The following is a 14,605-nucleotide window of genomic DNA, read 5'->3' on the forward strand; positions in this document are numbered from 1 at the left end:
TGAACTCTTGACCTGGGCCAGAAGTGGCAAGAGTGTTACAGGCAATTGCTCATAACATTCCAACAGAAAAACTGGCATTCAGAACATATGAGGACAATAAAGTTAATTAATACATTCCAGCGACAGTTTTGTTTGTGAGAGCACCAATAAAATAATCGATGAGAGAGTTACCAGAAATGGCTCAACCAGTCAGCCCCAAATTAGTAGTGTTTTCTCTTCTTTATCTACATCATGGAATTACCTCTTCCTTCTTTGTCATAAAAACCTCTTGCCCACCCCACCAGGGCAGGACACTCTTTTGGTTACTCCAGAATCTGTGCTCCCTAAGTTGCAATTCCGACACCCCAAATAAAGGTCTTTGTTCTTTTTCAGGTTTGCCTCCTTTTCTCAGTTGACAATGAAAAAAAAAAGCTACATTTCTTTAAGTCCTAAAAGTCTACCATGATGCATTGTTTTTATAATGATTATCATAATTCCACAAATAATAAATTTTAAAATAGGAAAATTCAACACAAGTCTTCAGACAAAGGAAATTTGGGGTTCACAAGGAATTATCTATGCTTTAATCAGGAATTTAAATATGATTAAGCTTTTGCTTGAATTTTATATCACAACTAGCAAAACAAATATCTATGCTGTAAAAAACAGTGTTTCTACTAATTTCCATGGAACCATAGAGAATTATTTACCAATAACTTTAAGATAAAAAGATTTTATAGTTGTACAGACCTTGATATAATTGATGTCAAATGACCTCTCATTCCAGATCTGCAAAACAGAAAGTCAAACAGTCTGAATTGAAAGTTAAAGGTCAGAAAGTTAAAATTAAAATATTATCTTTTAAAACCCTGAATATTTGGTGCATATTTTTAAGTAGTCACTTATTCTGGTGATTTCTTTTTTTTTTTTTTTTTTTTTTTTTATCTTTATTTCTTTGAGAGAGAGAGAGAGAGGGCAAGCAGAGGAAGAGGGGAGGGAGAGAAATCCTCAGGCAGACTCCCTGCTAAGCATGGAGCCTGACATGGGGCTCAATCCCAGGGCCCTGAGATCATATGAGCTGAAATCAAGAGCTGGAGGCTTAACTAACTGAGTCATCCACGCGCCCCATTCCAAGGATTTCTAAAACGGGAATACCCATTCAATCATTCAACAAACATTGCCAGTGTAATGTGTGCAGGGACTCTTATTAGCCACTGGAGACCTAGCAGACACAGGGAATGTTGTAATAATTCTTACAAGATCTTACCAGCACACCTAAACCCAGGTATTAATAAGTACACTGTAGAAGTGATTTTTTTTTTTTTTAGCCCATATGATGTGCTACATCACAAAGGCAAATTCTTAACAAGGATAGATAAAAGGAAGATGCCTAGCTCTCGTTGGTTTAGAATCAGGGGGAACGAAGTTTTAGAACTGAAAAAGAATTTCCATGACATTCAGTTTGGGGCTAAAAAAACTGTTAATAACAGAAACGGCCTTGAGTCTAGGCACTCTATATAACTCATTTTACTCTTACGATACAGTGAACTACTTCTTATGAAAGAAGCTCCTCACCACAGCCTATGAGTCTAAAAGAGATGTGAATTACCCATTCTTTACCAGAAATATTTTCTAAGTGTAACTTCACCATAAAATAAAATGTTATTTAGATCTAAACCTACATTTAGTTTCACTACAGGTTAAAAATACCCTGACATTTGAAAGTTCTCAAACTAATTTTCAATTATAATTTGGAGAAAGATAACAAAAAACAAGTATATTCTTGCTTCTGGCTCCCTACAGCCCTTAGCCCATCCTCATGTTCTCTCTCCTCCTGTGATATTACAGTTTATCTGTCCCAGTTTCTACCTCTCACTAACCTCCTTAAGGGTTTACTCATCTTAGTATCCCTATAACATAATAGTCACAGTGCCTGAAACATAGCAGGAGCTCAATAATTGCTTGCCAATTGCATGAATGCTTTTAAAATCAGTTTTAACAGATGATGTATTAATATGCAAACAAGTATGGAGACCACTGTGTGTATATGTGAGGCTCTGTGAGGTACCATGCCTCCAGCCTGCCAACAGACCAGTTGGAAAGATGTTATTTCTACATTTTTTCAATCATTAAAAGGTGTTAAATAACAGTTTAAGATAAGGGTAGGCAGATTTTAGCCAGCCTGCCAAATCCAGCCCACCCACCATTTGTATTTTTTACAACCTGAGAGCTAAAAGTGGTTTTTACAGTTTTAAATGGTTACATTTTAAATGGCTGTATAATTACCTACATAATAGCCTTAATACTGCCTTTTGACCCACAAAACCTAAAATATTTACTCTTTAACACACTAAGAAAAAGTTTGCCACCCCCTGGTTTAGGACAATAAAAGATTCAACAAAATGAGATTAATCATTAAACTGTATGGTAAATATAGTATTTTTGTATGACTAGAGAAACTAGGGAAAGCGTTTTAAGAAGGAGAACGGAGCTGGGGTGATATCAAAATCAAAATTAAAAATAAAAAAGAAAGGTAGTTCAGAGAAGGTATTATATACTTAGTAGTTTTCAAAAGGGGTCAAAATTTAGATGGGCAAAGAGAAGAAATAAAAGGTCACATGTAGTTAATTCATTATCAGATGCCAATAAAATAAATTAGTCTCGTGACACAAAATGGTCAGTCAAAAAATGCCACAGAATCAAATTACTTTAAAAAATTACAAATAAATGTTCAAAAGTTAATCGAGTTTTAAATACATTACTAACCCCAATGTAATCAATATCTAAATCATGATAATGCTTGGCACCCACAATCCAGGTCATGACATAGTACGCAGTCAGCTGAAGATTTACATAAGGCCAGTTGTAATGTTTTCCCAGCCATCCGGGGAACGACCATGGCAACCCTGCAGACAGGAAAAGGTAAAGGTAGAGTGGGCATACCCGTGCTGGCCCCACTAGAAACAAAGCAAAAGAAACCTAGAAAAACACAGGTTAAGCAAAAAGCCAACACAGATCTTTTTTTTTTTTTTTTTAATACAGATCTTCTCAAAGATTATACACTGTGCACAAATTCTCAAAATCCCTTCCAGTTTATGAACTCAGCAACTCTTTACTGATCCCTAGAATTGCTTCCTTAACTCCAAATGCTCTTTCAAGAAAAAGAAATAAAAACACTTTCTCAAAGATACTTACCAGTAGAAAGAAATGTAACATACAATTTAATTTAACATGCCCACCGCCTACAATAGGGATATTTAATATTCCATTTCTTTCCTCTGAAGTCAAATCCGAGGTTAGGCTTATGCCTAACCATTCCTACAGGTTAAGTATAATACAAATTCCTCATTCATTAGTACAACTTCTAAAAACTTAAGCCTCCTTAAAATACTAATTAGTCAGATAATCAAATTCAGCAAAACTAGGTTGTCATCGTATCAGTATAAATGCCAAAGACTCAATAGGAAAGTATGCCTTTGTGGTATGATTTAGACGAAATAACCCACATTCTTCCAACACCTTAATTATTATTTTTAAGAAAATGAGAATAGTCAAGAAGCACTAATTACAATTCTAAATCCTGTTACTAACATATCAAAATAAGCTCAACAGTTAAGTTCCACAACTATTTATATCACCAATTTAGTACACCACTGAAAAAAACCAAAATGAACAAAAGAACAAAATACTTATTTTTCTAAACTCAGGAGGAATGCCTCAGTGTATGTATATTCCATAAGAAATGTGACACTAAAATACTGGAACATTTTAGAACAATGAAATGCCAAATACATTCAAAAGGCCCAGCATGTGTAAGTCTTTGTTAGAACATGGTTCAGCATGCCAGATTTTCTACATTTAAATGAGAACTGACCTTGAAAGCAGCCCAATGGTGCTGAAGTCAATAATGCTTCTTTTTTTTTTTTTTTTAACTGCTCCAAACATTTCTGGAATCTCTTACAAAAGACCATTTTGAAAGAACACACCAACTCCTCATTTTTTTAATTTAGAAAAACTTATGCTTGTCCTTTAATTCGATTGTTGAAAATGATTTTTAAAATAATCTGAAATTAAACCCTAAAAAATGGATCTCACTGGTCTGACACCGACTGGATATGGAAGCCTGTTTCAAAAAATCAAACTCATTTCAAATGATGACTGTATGCCATCACTGGGTATGTTTACAACATCTTACAGGTCTGTGCATTAATATATAAGAACTGTAAAATAAATACAGTAGTCCTATTTGAGAAATCCAATGATCCTGCTACTAGAACTTAAGCTCCACAAGGGCAGGAATTAGGGGCTGGATTGCTTGGTACCCCCAATGCCTAGAACAGTGACTATCACGTTGCTGAGGTTCAAAACAAACTTTTATGTGTACCTCTTCTAGAAATGGGGTCTACTACTGTATGTAATGCATAATTTTACAAATAGTTAGTATATACTACTGTAGCTAATATATAATTTTCTAGATAGTATTGCCCTTTTACAAATTTTAATAAGAAATTTTGTTGAGGATAAGAGTTTAGCATCGCAAAAACAACCAGAATGGAATTAGGTTCTATATCTGATTTTGCCATTTACTAATTACCTGACCTTAAGTCAGTGGCATAACCTAAGCCTACACCGCTTCTGTAGATGGGAAGAGTAATGCCTCACTGCAGAGGTATTACACATATAGAGCAGCCATAGTATCTAAGGGCAAAGAAAGGATCAAGTCTGACTCATGTTTTGCTGTTAGTACGATAATGGTAGTATTGGCAACATTATTAGTACTTCAGTATTAACAGTGACTCCATACACAGAATTCAGAAGCTGAAAGTTAAACAGACTGCAAAAGCATGGCAAACTTCACTTCTTACCCATGAGTATAATATCAGGGTTCCGCTTCTTAGCTTCCTTCATTAACCACCACTCATATCCTCGGAAATAATTCTCATCTAACGCGTAGTGCATGTGGGAGGGTTCAGTACCATCTGCAGGGGAGAGAGCAAAAGAGAAAGGAAACCACCCATTAATGGTTTCATAGGGTCCCTCTCCCCTATACATACACACATTTCAGAGAAGACATATTCTGGTTCCAATCCTGACATGGGGCAAGCAAGAATGATCTTAGATAACTTGAGGATAGATGATCAAAGCATCTTATTTCATATTTTTTCATTACTCTAAGTATCATAAAAGTCTTGAAAAACAAAGTCACAACTTTCTATTATATAAGCAGCTCTGAGAGAAGTGTTGTCAATTCACGTTAATTGAAAAGTCCCAGGACTACCTTCTCCCAGGCTTTGGTCTGGTCTTTCCGGGGTTTTCAAATCCCCACATTTGACACTGAGTTAGATCAGCTCAACTTCTGGCTTCTCAGTCGTTGACGTGAATCTCCAGGCTCCTAAGCCCCATTCTCACACCCCAGGACTTGAGCCTGTAGCTTGCCGAGACAACAAGAGCTTTGACAGAAAAAAGAGTAGACATCTGTATTTCCCCTCCGTAAGAAAATTCTACCTCACCTCTGTGGTGTGACAAGGTCGGTAGCTGACATGAGTCCTCATAATGTCACATTTCACAAACATCTGCCCATGTTAGGAAGGGTCTCACAAGGAGAAGGGCCTTGACCTTTTCTTCTCAGAGATAAACATCAGATTCACAAGAACTACCCGCTTCTGTATCTCTACCTCTAATTTCACTTCAGCAAATGTAGAAGGCCAGCCATTACCCATTCTGCATAAAAGGAGTGGACAAGGAAATACATGTCCTCTTATGGTAGCTTGAGGAAGTTTGTGTTACAGAGGTTTCTTTTGTTTTTTCTTTTTTTTTTCTTTCAGTATTAATTAAACACTAATACCACCACACAGCCATATCTCTTTAACAAAAATTATTCCCAAGTCACCAATAGGAACACGTGTATACAGACAATACTGTAAAGTTCACTCTAATGGAATCTGGCCTGTAAATAACAAGCTACATTATCACGAAGAGAATTTTCTTCTTCCTGTACATTAATTGACTACATGGACTACACAAAGCCAATCAAAAGGGTGACAATGAAGATTAAAAATTTAATGGTTAAAAAATAATTTTGTTTTGGGGCGCCTAGGTGGCTCAATGGGTTAAGCCTCTGCCTTCAGATCAGGTCATGATCCCAGGGGGTCCTGGGATTGAGCCCTGCATCAGGCTCTCTGACCAGCAGGGAGCCTGCTTCCCCCTCTCTCTCTGCCTGCCTCTTGCCTACTTGTGATCTCTGTCTCTCTGTCAAATAAATAAATTTTAAAAATCTTTAAAAAAAAATAATTTTGTTTTTAAAAGAGAAAAAAGCTCTATCTCTGAAATACTGATGACTTATATGTTTGCCACATTATTTTATTTAAAGCTAATAACATAATAACATTCTACATGTCTTCCACATTAAGAATTTTCTTTTTTGAACTTCTCAATAAAAACTTATAATTGTCTCTATGCTCTGTCTAGTGATATGGTTTTTTGAAAAAACTGTGGGTTTGTTTACTACCGATTAATCCAACTAAATAAGCAATCTAAAGTCCAAATGCTATTTTTATGAGAAAAAATGAGTATTATGATGTATTTTAATAGGATAAAAAAGGAATAATAAGAAACAATCTATAAGCAATAATCAACATCAATAATGTTGGTATCATTTATATTCTAATTCACAGTTCCTAAGTTTAAGTATAGATTAAAATGTTGAAGGAAATCAATCCCATTTCCCAAATCTCCTACCTGTTGTCTGCCCATCACCACCTATTTCAACTTTTAGAATATGCAAAGAGGCACCGAAGTTTGGCTGGGGAAAGAAGTAGGAGTATTAATACTGTGATTCACTGCAAGAAGGACAAAGCACATTAAGACAATTACTGATGCGAAAACCCATTTCAAATAAATAGCAACTTATTCCAAAAGTAATTTGTTGGTTTTTTGGGTTTTTTTTAAAGCTAGAATTGTGAAGGCGATCAATTCTACCACTAAAATTCACCATAGTTTCAAAAATACCACAGATGCCATTAAATAATTATTTTCTCATTACCTTAAAGAGATAATCCAATATTTGAGAACGATAGGGCTCTGGATAATTTACTAGAAGTCGGGAGGTTGCCTAAAAAAAAATTTTTAAAAGTATGAATAAAACAAATCCAATCAGGAACATATTTCATAGTGCTGATGCATGCCACCCCGCAGGCCCATGTTTAGACAGTTCTTGGGAAAAGTTGAGTAGTGGAAAGTCATTTCCCAGGGCCTCCATCAGCCTCCCTGTATTCTATTCTCCACACTACTTGCCACATTAATCTTCCCAAAACACAAACCCAACCATGAAAATATTCTGTTTAAACCTGCCAAGACCTCCCCTCTGCCCAGAGCTTTCAGGATAAAGTTCAAATTGGTCAGTTTTATACCCAAATCTCAACTATTTGACTGTGACACTTCAGCTGGTATCACTCTTGTGCTTTCTATCTAGACTTATCAAATTACTTTTTCTCTTTCGTCAGGCTGGAATGAATTCCACACCCCCATTTGGCCACCTCCAATGCATCCTTTTCAGGGAAGGTCCCCTTCTGCTCCCCCCTACTAGTTTGATGTAGGTAGTAGTAATCTGATGTAGTCCTGTGGACTCCTCTGGCCTCGGGTCTACATTTCTACTCTAACTGGTCTAACCCTGCACCCTCATCGTCGTACTTCTGTCTCACCTCTGAGTTCCTCGAGGACAGGACTGTGTCTTACTCAAGTTCATATCTCCATTTATTCTCTTATTCAGTAAACATTTAATATCTTTTATGGTATTGTTGGTTGCGATGGCACAGGCAACATCATACAGGAGGCTCTGAGTCAGGAGCTTGCACCCTGGTTACAAGCTATGTGACCAAGGGCACTCTGTTGTAAAGTAGGCTATCTTACTCCTTAGAACTCCTTCAGCTGTTCTAAGGTGAAAATAAGATGTATGTAAAGGACATAGCCCAGCAGCTGGCACACAGTTAGCACTCAATAAATGGCAAGCACTGTACAACGCGTTTGTAAAAACACACTCTTCTCAGAGCTTACAGACTGGTGGAGGCTCACGTATTGAAATAGGCACTCTTTAAGTGAATGAACACTGTATATGCCCTATAACCCAGCCCTGATCAAAGGGAAAACAATGCTTCCAACCCTGAATTATGTCATTAGAACAGTGTGTTTGGCTGTTTGGGGGTTATTTTGCCTCTATGCAATCCTATCCGTAACACAGAAAATGCCAACTTTAAGCAAACACACATCATTACACTATCGCAAAGCCCAGGGCATTCTCAATGCAAAAGCATTAGTCAATGGCAAGAGCCAGTTCAGAGTACAATAGCCAAATGTTGAAATGCACAATCAAATAACAAAGTACCAGTCACACTCCCTGAAAAAGGCCTGAGGCTGTTTCCAATCATCTCGGTAAGAAGCCTTCTCACAAGAGATGACACACAGTAAGCTCTCAATAAATGGCAGACATTTTATACCCAAATAAGTTTTTCATGTAACTTCCTCCTTCCCAATCCATGAAACAGGATGATACTAACCAGAATAATCATGTGCCAGATGCCATCCTAAACACTTTACATCTGTCCTCACGATGCACCCACCAGGTTTCAAAGTCTCCTCAAAAAAGAAACGGAGACACTGGGAGGTTAAGTAACCTGCCCATGGCAGTACAGTAAATGGCAGGGCCCAGAATGGACCCCTGACAATCTGCTCTTAAACCCACGTTCTTAACTACTGCCCCGCACTGCCTTCCCCACCGGACTGGGAGAGCAAGTGAGAACATTCCAAACACTACTGCTGACACAGATAGAGACCCCGGGGCCCTAGCCCCTTCCTGTCCGCTGCTCTCCATTGCTCTTGCTGAAGCAGAAGAAAAGACCAATGGCCGTCCTGTTTGGTTAAGAAAAGAAAGAAACAAGTCCCCCGGGATGATTTAGCACTCTCCTGAGATGCATCTGTATAGATTATGAAGAAGGCCAATAGGCCCTGAGACCACGAAAACATGCCATTACCATCACCCACCACCCGTAACCATAAAAACTCATCCCTAAACCTGTCAGGTGCTCAGCCTTTGGGAAAGGATCCCGCTGAGCCCGCCAGCGATAAAGCTGAGTTCTCCCTGATTTCCGTGTGCTGCTTGAGTTTCCTCAGTCGCTTCAGATTTGCGGCAACCCTGCCACAAACTTTGCTACGTACAGAGACTCCACACAGAAATCTAAAGTAGTGTTGCAACCATTTTCCTTCAATCAGTATCTATTAAACTTCTTAGATGAGAAATGCACTATACACCGGGACACTATCAAATAGATAAGAGTATCCTACTCTGAGTTATGCAACATTCTTCTCATTTTAATAATCTTAAACTGAGTTAATAAGTATAAAATAATGAAGGCTTCCGTTTTTCCGCAAGTTCAAATACTGGATTTAATGCCACAAGTAAAGACGTGAGAGCAGATGGGTCATCAATTAATGAAATACTGGCTATTGTAGGTTTAAACCACAAAAAATCAAAAGAAGAATGACTGTAGTAAAAAACACACACATTGACCCGTTAGTCTACATTACCCTGAAATATGCTCCAGCACCTAAAAGTAAGGTTGCAACACGAGGAAACAAAAACATAAAAATCAAGAAGAGTAAGTTGGGTTAAGGCAAAGGTTTGTCTCTCCCCATTCCAACACCTCCCACATCCCCACCCCCACATACAAAGCAGGTCAGATCAGCTAAAAACCAGGTCATTCATTCTAGCGTAAGCCACAAAGTTTGGCTTTTTTCTTTTCGTATTGCAAATGTTTAACTTAAGCGTCAATGGTCAAGGCATCCACTTTTCAACAATAATTGTGTTTTATGGCATGTGTACTTAAAACATTACCCAGAGCTTTTTGGTAACTTGAAACCTTAGTGTTTTACAAAGTTCAATGATGGCAATTCATTAAATACATAGCACATTGCCAAATATGAAATACTGCAACACTAATTACTGAACACAAGTTTATCTACTTTTGGTTTCTTGTAATAGAGAAGCTAAAGATATCTGGGTCTCTTAGTAAACATGTCCTGTGCTATAGTGAAAAATTACTATTTTTTTTTCTATAAAGAGGCATATGCCTCTAGAAATTATGAAATATATTCATAAATTTTTCAGTATACAGAATGCTAGTAAATAGCTCACAACTGCTTACTCACTGGTTTCACTAGAAATTAAGGTTTCTAAGAGTTAAAAATTCTAACAATAATGTAATTAAAAGTGCAATAAATAAGAGAACTCTAGGCAAGGAAAGTAGATGTATTTTAGTTAAGGTATGAGGCATGGAGATGCATTTTTGTTAAGACAATTGAAAGTAATTTTGTCCTAAAGTATACAAACTAAATGGATGTAGAAAGTAGGAGAAAGAAAGAAAAAAAAGAGAAGTGAGAATTTTATCTTGTGTAGACAAGCTGGCTAAAAATGAAATAATTTATTGTAAAGATTTTTTAATAAGCTTTAATAAGTAGTGTACTTCTGAAAACTAGCTTAATTTTTCTTTCAACCTGCTAAAAGGACAGTTTTCTTGGACTATTGGTTAGTTCTTGATAAAACTGTGCAAGGTCTTTCTTTACTTTTTAAGTAATCTGCCTAGGAAATAAAGATTCTGTATTTTATCAAAATAACTTCCTGTGTTTCGAGTTGTCTTTATCATGTCTTTGATTACTTAAGAAAACAAGTCTCTACTTAAAGAGCTAAAGTTCTTTTTTTTTTTTTTTTAATAAACTATGTAGCTTTCTGTATTTGCCTATAAAATCTTTAATTGTAACTTTGGTTAAAGTTTAAATGGATCACTAATATTTCACAGCAGTCTATGATCCATTGTAATCAAGTGTTTTAAAACCTTTTGATATTTCTCACAAATTTCCCAGAATCAAATTCTAAATGAAGTCTTTTTAAACCTTGAACTAATTTTGAGATTTTTCCCAAGGGTCCTGGAACATCTCAAATGATTTGTTCTTTTTCCTTATAAAAAGAGAGATGTTGAACTATATGGAAAGCATTGTCAAAAAGTAATGAGAAACCTTCTTTATGTTAAATTTATATGGAATATGTGATTGATTTAAGTGTTCCAGAAATCATGAAATTCCTAGACATCTGCTATGTCCTGGTATGATTCTCTCACTTATAATTCTAGTTATCATCTTAGAATGTTATATGTCACAGAAATAACCAAAGTTCTTTGCCAAATGCATCGTAATGAACTCCCATCAGGTATTTAACATGGCTATTTTTAAGCCTTTAAGTGTTCCTGCAGCCTTACCAAGTAATTAAGAAGGCCACTTGGGAAGCCCAAAAACATCAGGATATTTGGGGGTATTGAGAGAAGAATTCACCCAAATCTACAGGTATTTTAGGTGAAGTCTAAAGGCAAGTCCTTGGCTTGACTGACCCGTCCTGAGTCCAAGCTGAGATTCCTTGTGAGAAAAAAAAAAAAAAAAAAAAACCCCAGGAAAGCACACTTAAAAAGGCCTATTTGATTGCTACTTACATGAGATGGCCAAAGATGTTTAAATATTTCACAATATTACCCAAATTTGTGAACACATTCCTGAGCCCCAGGATCACGGACCGGGTTTCATGGCAGGAAATTTAAAGCTTGTAACAATGGCTACAGACTAGATTTCAGACTACTATCTGTATAATTATTATAGAAGTGCTATATAATCCCACTTAGATGTGTACTTTCTGGGTTACAACATGCTCTACCCCTGGCTTTTAACCCATCAGCTATCCAGGGTCACCTGAGGGGTGCCTCAGCATCAAGGTAGACTGTAGTGTAAATCCAGACAGTTTTTTTCTTTTCTGTAAGGCAAGTGCCTGAGGGCATCCTCATCAAAGAGGCATCTACTTCAAATGTGGCCTTTTCAAAGAAACACATTGTCAGCCACACACCTGGATAAGGAGACAGGCTGCCCAGAGGGGCGACCTTAGCCTTCTTTGTTTTAGAGATCTTGATTGATTTCCATAACTGACCATTTAGGGAGCTTGGTTAGTCTCTTACTGCACTTTAAATTCCCCCTCTTAACTTTTAAATCCAAACAATGAGTGAGCCTGCAATAAAACAGGACCCCAGGAGCTCCCGCACCCACTCTCTTGTGCTCTCCCCCCACCCCAACCCACACCCTTGCTCTATGGCCCCAAGTGTGCTATGTGCTTGCCAGGATCTGTGAATAATAACCTTTTTTTTTTTCCAACATTTCCTGATGGTTATTACTGAGGACATCTTACAATCATAATAAGAATCATAAGGGCCAGTCTAGCCACAACACTGGCTATCAGTAGGTGGAGATCAGCACAAAACATCCATTCAGCAAGCAAACAGTCCAGCTAGTTCTGAAATGCATCTGAATATACAAGCTCCATCTGACTCAACCCAACCAACCACCCATTCAAGAGTTAGGCCTTAACATCAAATAAAATTAGCTCTAGTTGTGATCTGGGGTACAATGGAAGGGGATAAAACAAAGACAGGAAGAAAGTTACAGAGAGCATATGATAGAAGCAAGTAAATTTTTTTAAAACCACGAAGAATCATGCTACTAAAGCAAGCTCCCAGGCCTAGAGGTCACCTGTCAATATGACCAGGAAACTAAGCCAATTACCAGCTACCACCCACACAATTTTACACAAGGCTGGAATGGCGCTCCTGTCTGCCAACACATAAATGTTATGGAATATCAGGGTAACAGGAACTCATTCATCCCAACTGTCACAGCCAAGAAAGGACTAACACACACCAATTAAATGCAATTGGTATTCTGGATGGGATCCTGGAACAGAAAATAGGCATTAGGTAAATACTAAAGAAATAGGAAGTGTGGATTTTCACATGCTATCAATACTGGTTGTGACAAATGTACCATACCAAAGTTTGGATGCTGGTAACAGAATAATGGCTGCAGGGTGTATGAAATTCTGTCTTGTCTTGGAAAGTTTTCAATAAATTTATACTATTCTAAAATTAAGTTTACTTAAAAGAAAAAGGTCTCTCACTACTTAGTATGAGAATCAACTTATGTGTTAAAATGCAGATTCTCAGGCCCCCATCCAGAACTATAGTCAGAATGGGGAGTGCATTCTAACAAGCATGCCGGGTGATTCTTATACACCATAAAGGTGGCGAGCCACCTTGGCTGTTGACCCAATGTTTTCCCCTTTCTGCACACAAAAATTGCCACCAATGAGACACAGAGGCACTGACCTTTCCGGTGGGCAACCCACCCCACTTTGGACCTTGAGGACTCCCAAAAAACAAAGCCTCCCAACTGTAAACAATCCTAGACTACCCGTTGATGCTAGCATAGCCTGCCATTCGGGGGCGGGGGGGGGGGGGGAGTCCCAGATTGGCCTCTAACCTTCCTAAAGAGGCCCTGAGGCACCTGTCGCACCTCCAAACAAAAACGTATTGTGCACTGGCCCCGCTTAAGTTAGCCAACCGCACCCTGCACTAGTGGTCCAGGGCTTCCGACTCCCCGACTCGCAGTGGGGCATCATTTTGGGAAGAGATGCTCCCCAGCTCCCTGGCCATTTCTGGAAAGACCCTCAGGAATGCCCTCTCTGCGGCAAAGAGAGCCCAGGCTCCATCGCCCGGGGTGAGAGTACGAACCCCAGACTTGTCCCTGCCTACACCTGTCACTTACTCGGTGGACCTCCGCATCCTCCTCTATTAAAACTAAGCGCCTCTATAGGTTCATCTAAAACGAACAAGCGCCGCTTCCAACACTGTAGGCGCCCGGATCTCTGGCCGAGGGGCACCGACCAACAGGGGGGCCGCGACTGGAGTGCGTCGAAACGCCGGGCTGCGCCGCGGGGGCTTGTGGGGCGCCCCCCTGGGAACGCCCGCGCATCCCACCGCCCGCCGCTCACCCCGCCGCCGCTGACCGCGCCGATGCCATCGAACTCCCGGCCCAGCCCGTCGGAGTCGTCCAGCACGTACGCGCCGCTGGGCACCAGCAGCGCGCACAGCAGTAGGGGTAGCGCTGCGAGGCCCGCCGAACCCGCGGCGGCCGTCATGGCTTTCACACGGCGTTGCCGGGAAGCCTGGAGTAAGCGTTCAGCCATTGTGTGGGTCACATGACTCTGGCGCCCAGGGAGGCGGGTCCGGCCGCCGCCATGATGGAGAAGGGCAGGAGGTCGCTGACGCCAAAGCCGCCATCTTGCGTGAGGGCACAGGTCGCCGACGGGGCCACAGTAGTGTTGTGGTACTCCGGAGCTCGAACCCTTTCTGGTCCTGACCTTGTGGGGATAGGGCCTTCAAGTGTACTCAGTTCTCTCCTTCTCTTCGACTTCATCTACTGGAGTGCGTTATCGCAGGGGAGGTGGATGTCCAAGGCCACCTAGGGAACTGGATTTCCCTTATCATCTTAGGGCGACACCCAGCCTACATCCCTTAAGGAGGTCCCAGTTCAGGTGTGGCCCTGGTTGAGTCACTTAGCTTTCTGAGCCTAAGTTTCTTTTTGTGTCAGGTAAAACAAGAGCAGCCACAAGGGGACATGTGATTGAAATAGAGGGTAACAGGCCCTCAGTAAATCTGAACTAAATGCATTACACACTAGGCAAACGTTAGCGGACAAATTTCTCGAT

The 14,605-nt window shown here is 39.4% G+C and overlaps 1 protein-coding gene across 4 annotated transcripts in view; it reads right to left on the reverse strand.

Annotated features, from left to right (window-relative positions):
- GALC (galactosylceramidase) overlaps positions 1-14,102 on the reverse strand; it is a 55,789-nt gene extending 41,687 nt beyond the window's left edge. For 2 of the 4 annotated variants that reach the window (XM_032878562.1, XM_032878563.1), the window contains exons 1-6: positions 13,889-14,102; positions 7,022-7,090; positions 6,718-6,781; positions 4,845-4,958; positions 2,746-2,885; positions 730-768 (exon numbers count right to left, since the gene is read on the reverse strand). In XM_032878562.1, coding sequence (XP_032734453.1) covers positions 730-768; positions 2,746-2,885; positions 4,845-4,958; positions 6,718-6,781; positions 7,022-7,090; positions 13,889-14,083 — 621 coding nt within the window. In that variant the 5' untranslated portion in view covers positions 14,084-14,102. Of the gene's footprint in view, positions 1-729; positions 769-2,745; positions 2,886-4,844; positions 4,959-6,717; positions 6,782-7,021; positions 7,091-13,662; positions 13,844-13,888 lie in introns of those variants that run through there. The other 2 variants (XM_032878560.1, XM_032878561.1) reach the window with 2 other exon arrangements.
- Between the last annotated feature and the right edge of the window lie 503 nt (positions 14,103-14,605).

Source organism: Lontra canadensis, unplaced genomic scaffold (assembly GCF_010015895.1).
Source record: "Lontra canadensis isolate GAN:19392208 unplaced genomic scaffold, GSC_riverotter_1.0 scaffold64, whole genome shotgun sequence".
NCBI lineage: Eukaryota > Metazoa > Chordata > Mammalia > Carnivora > Mustelidae > Lontra > Lontra canadensis.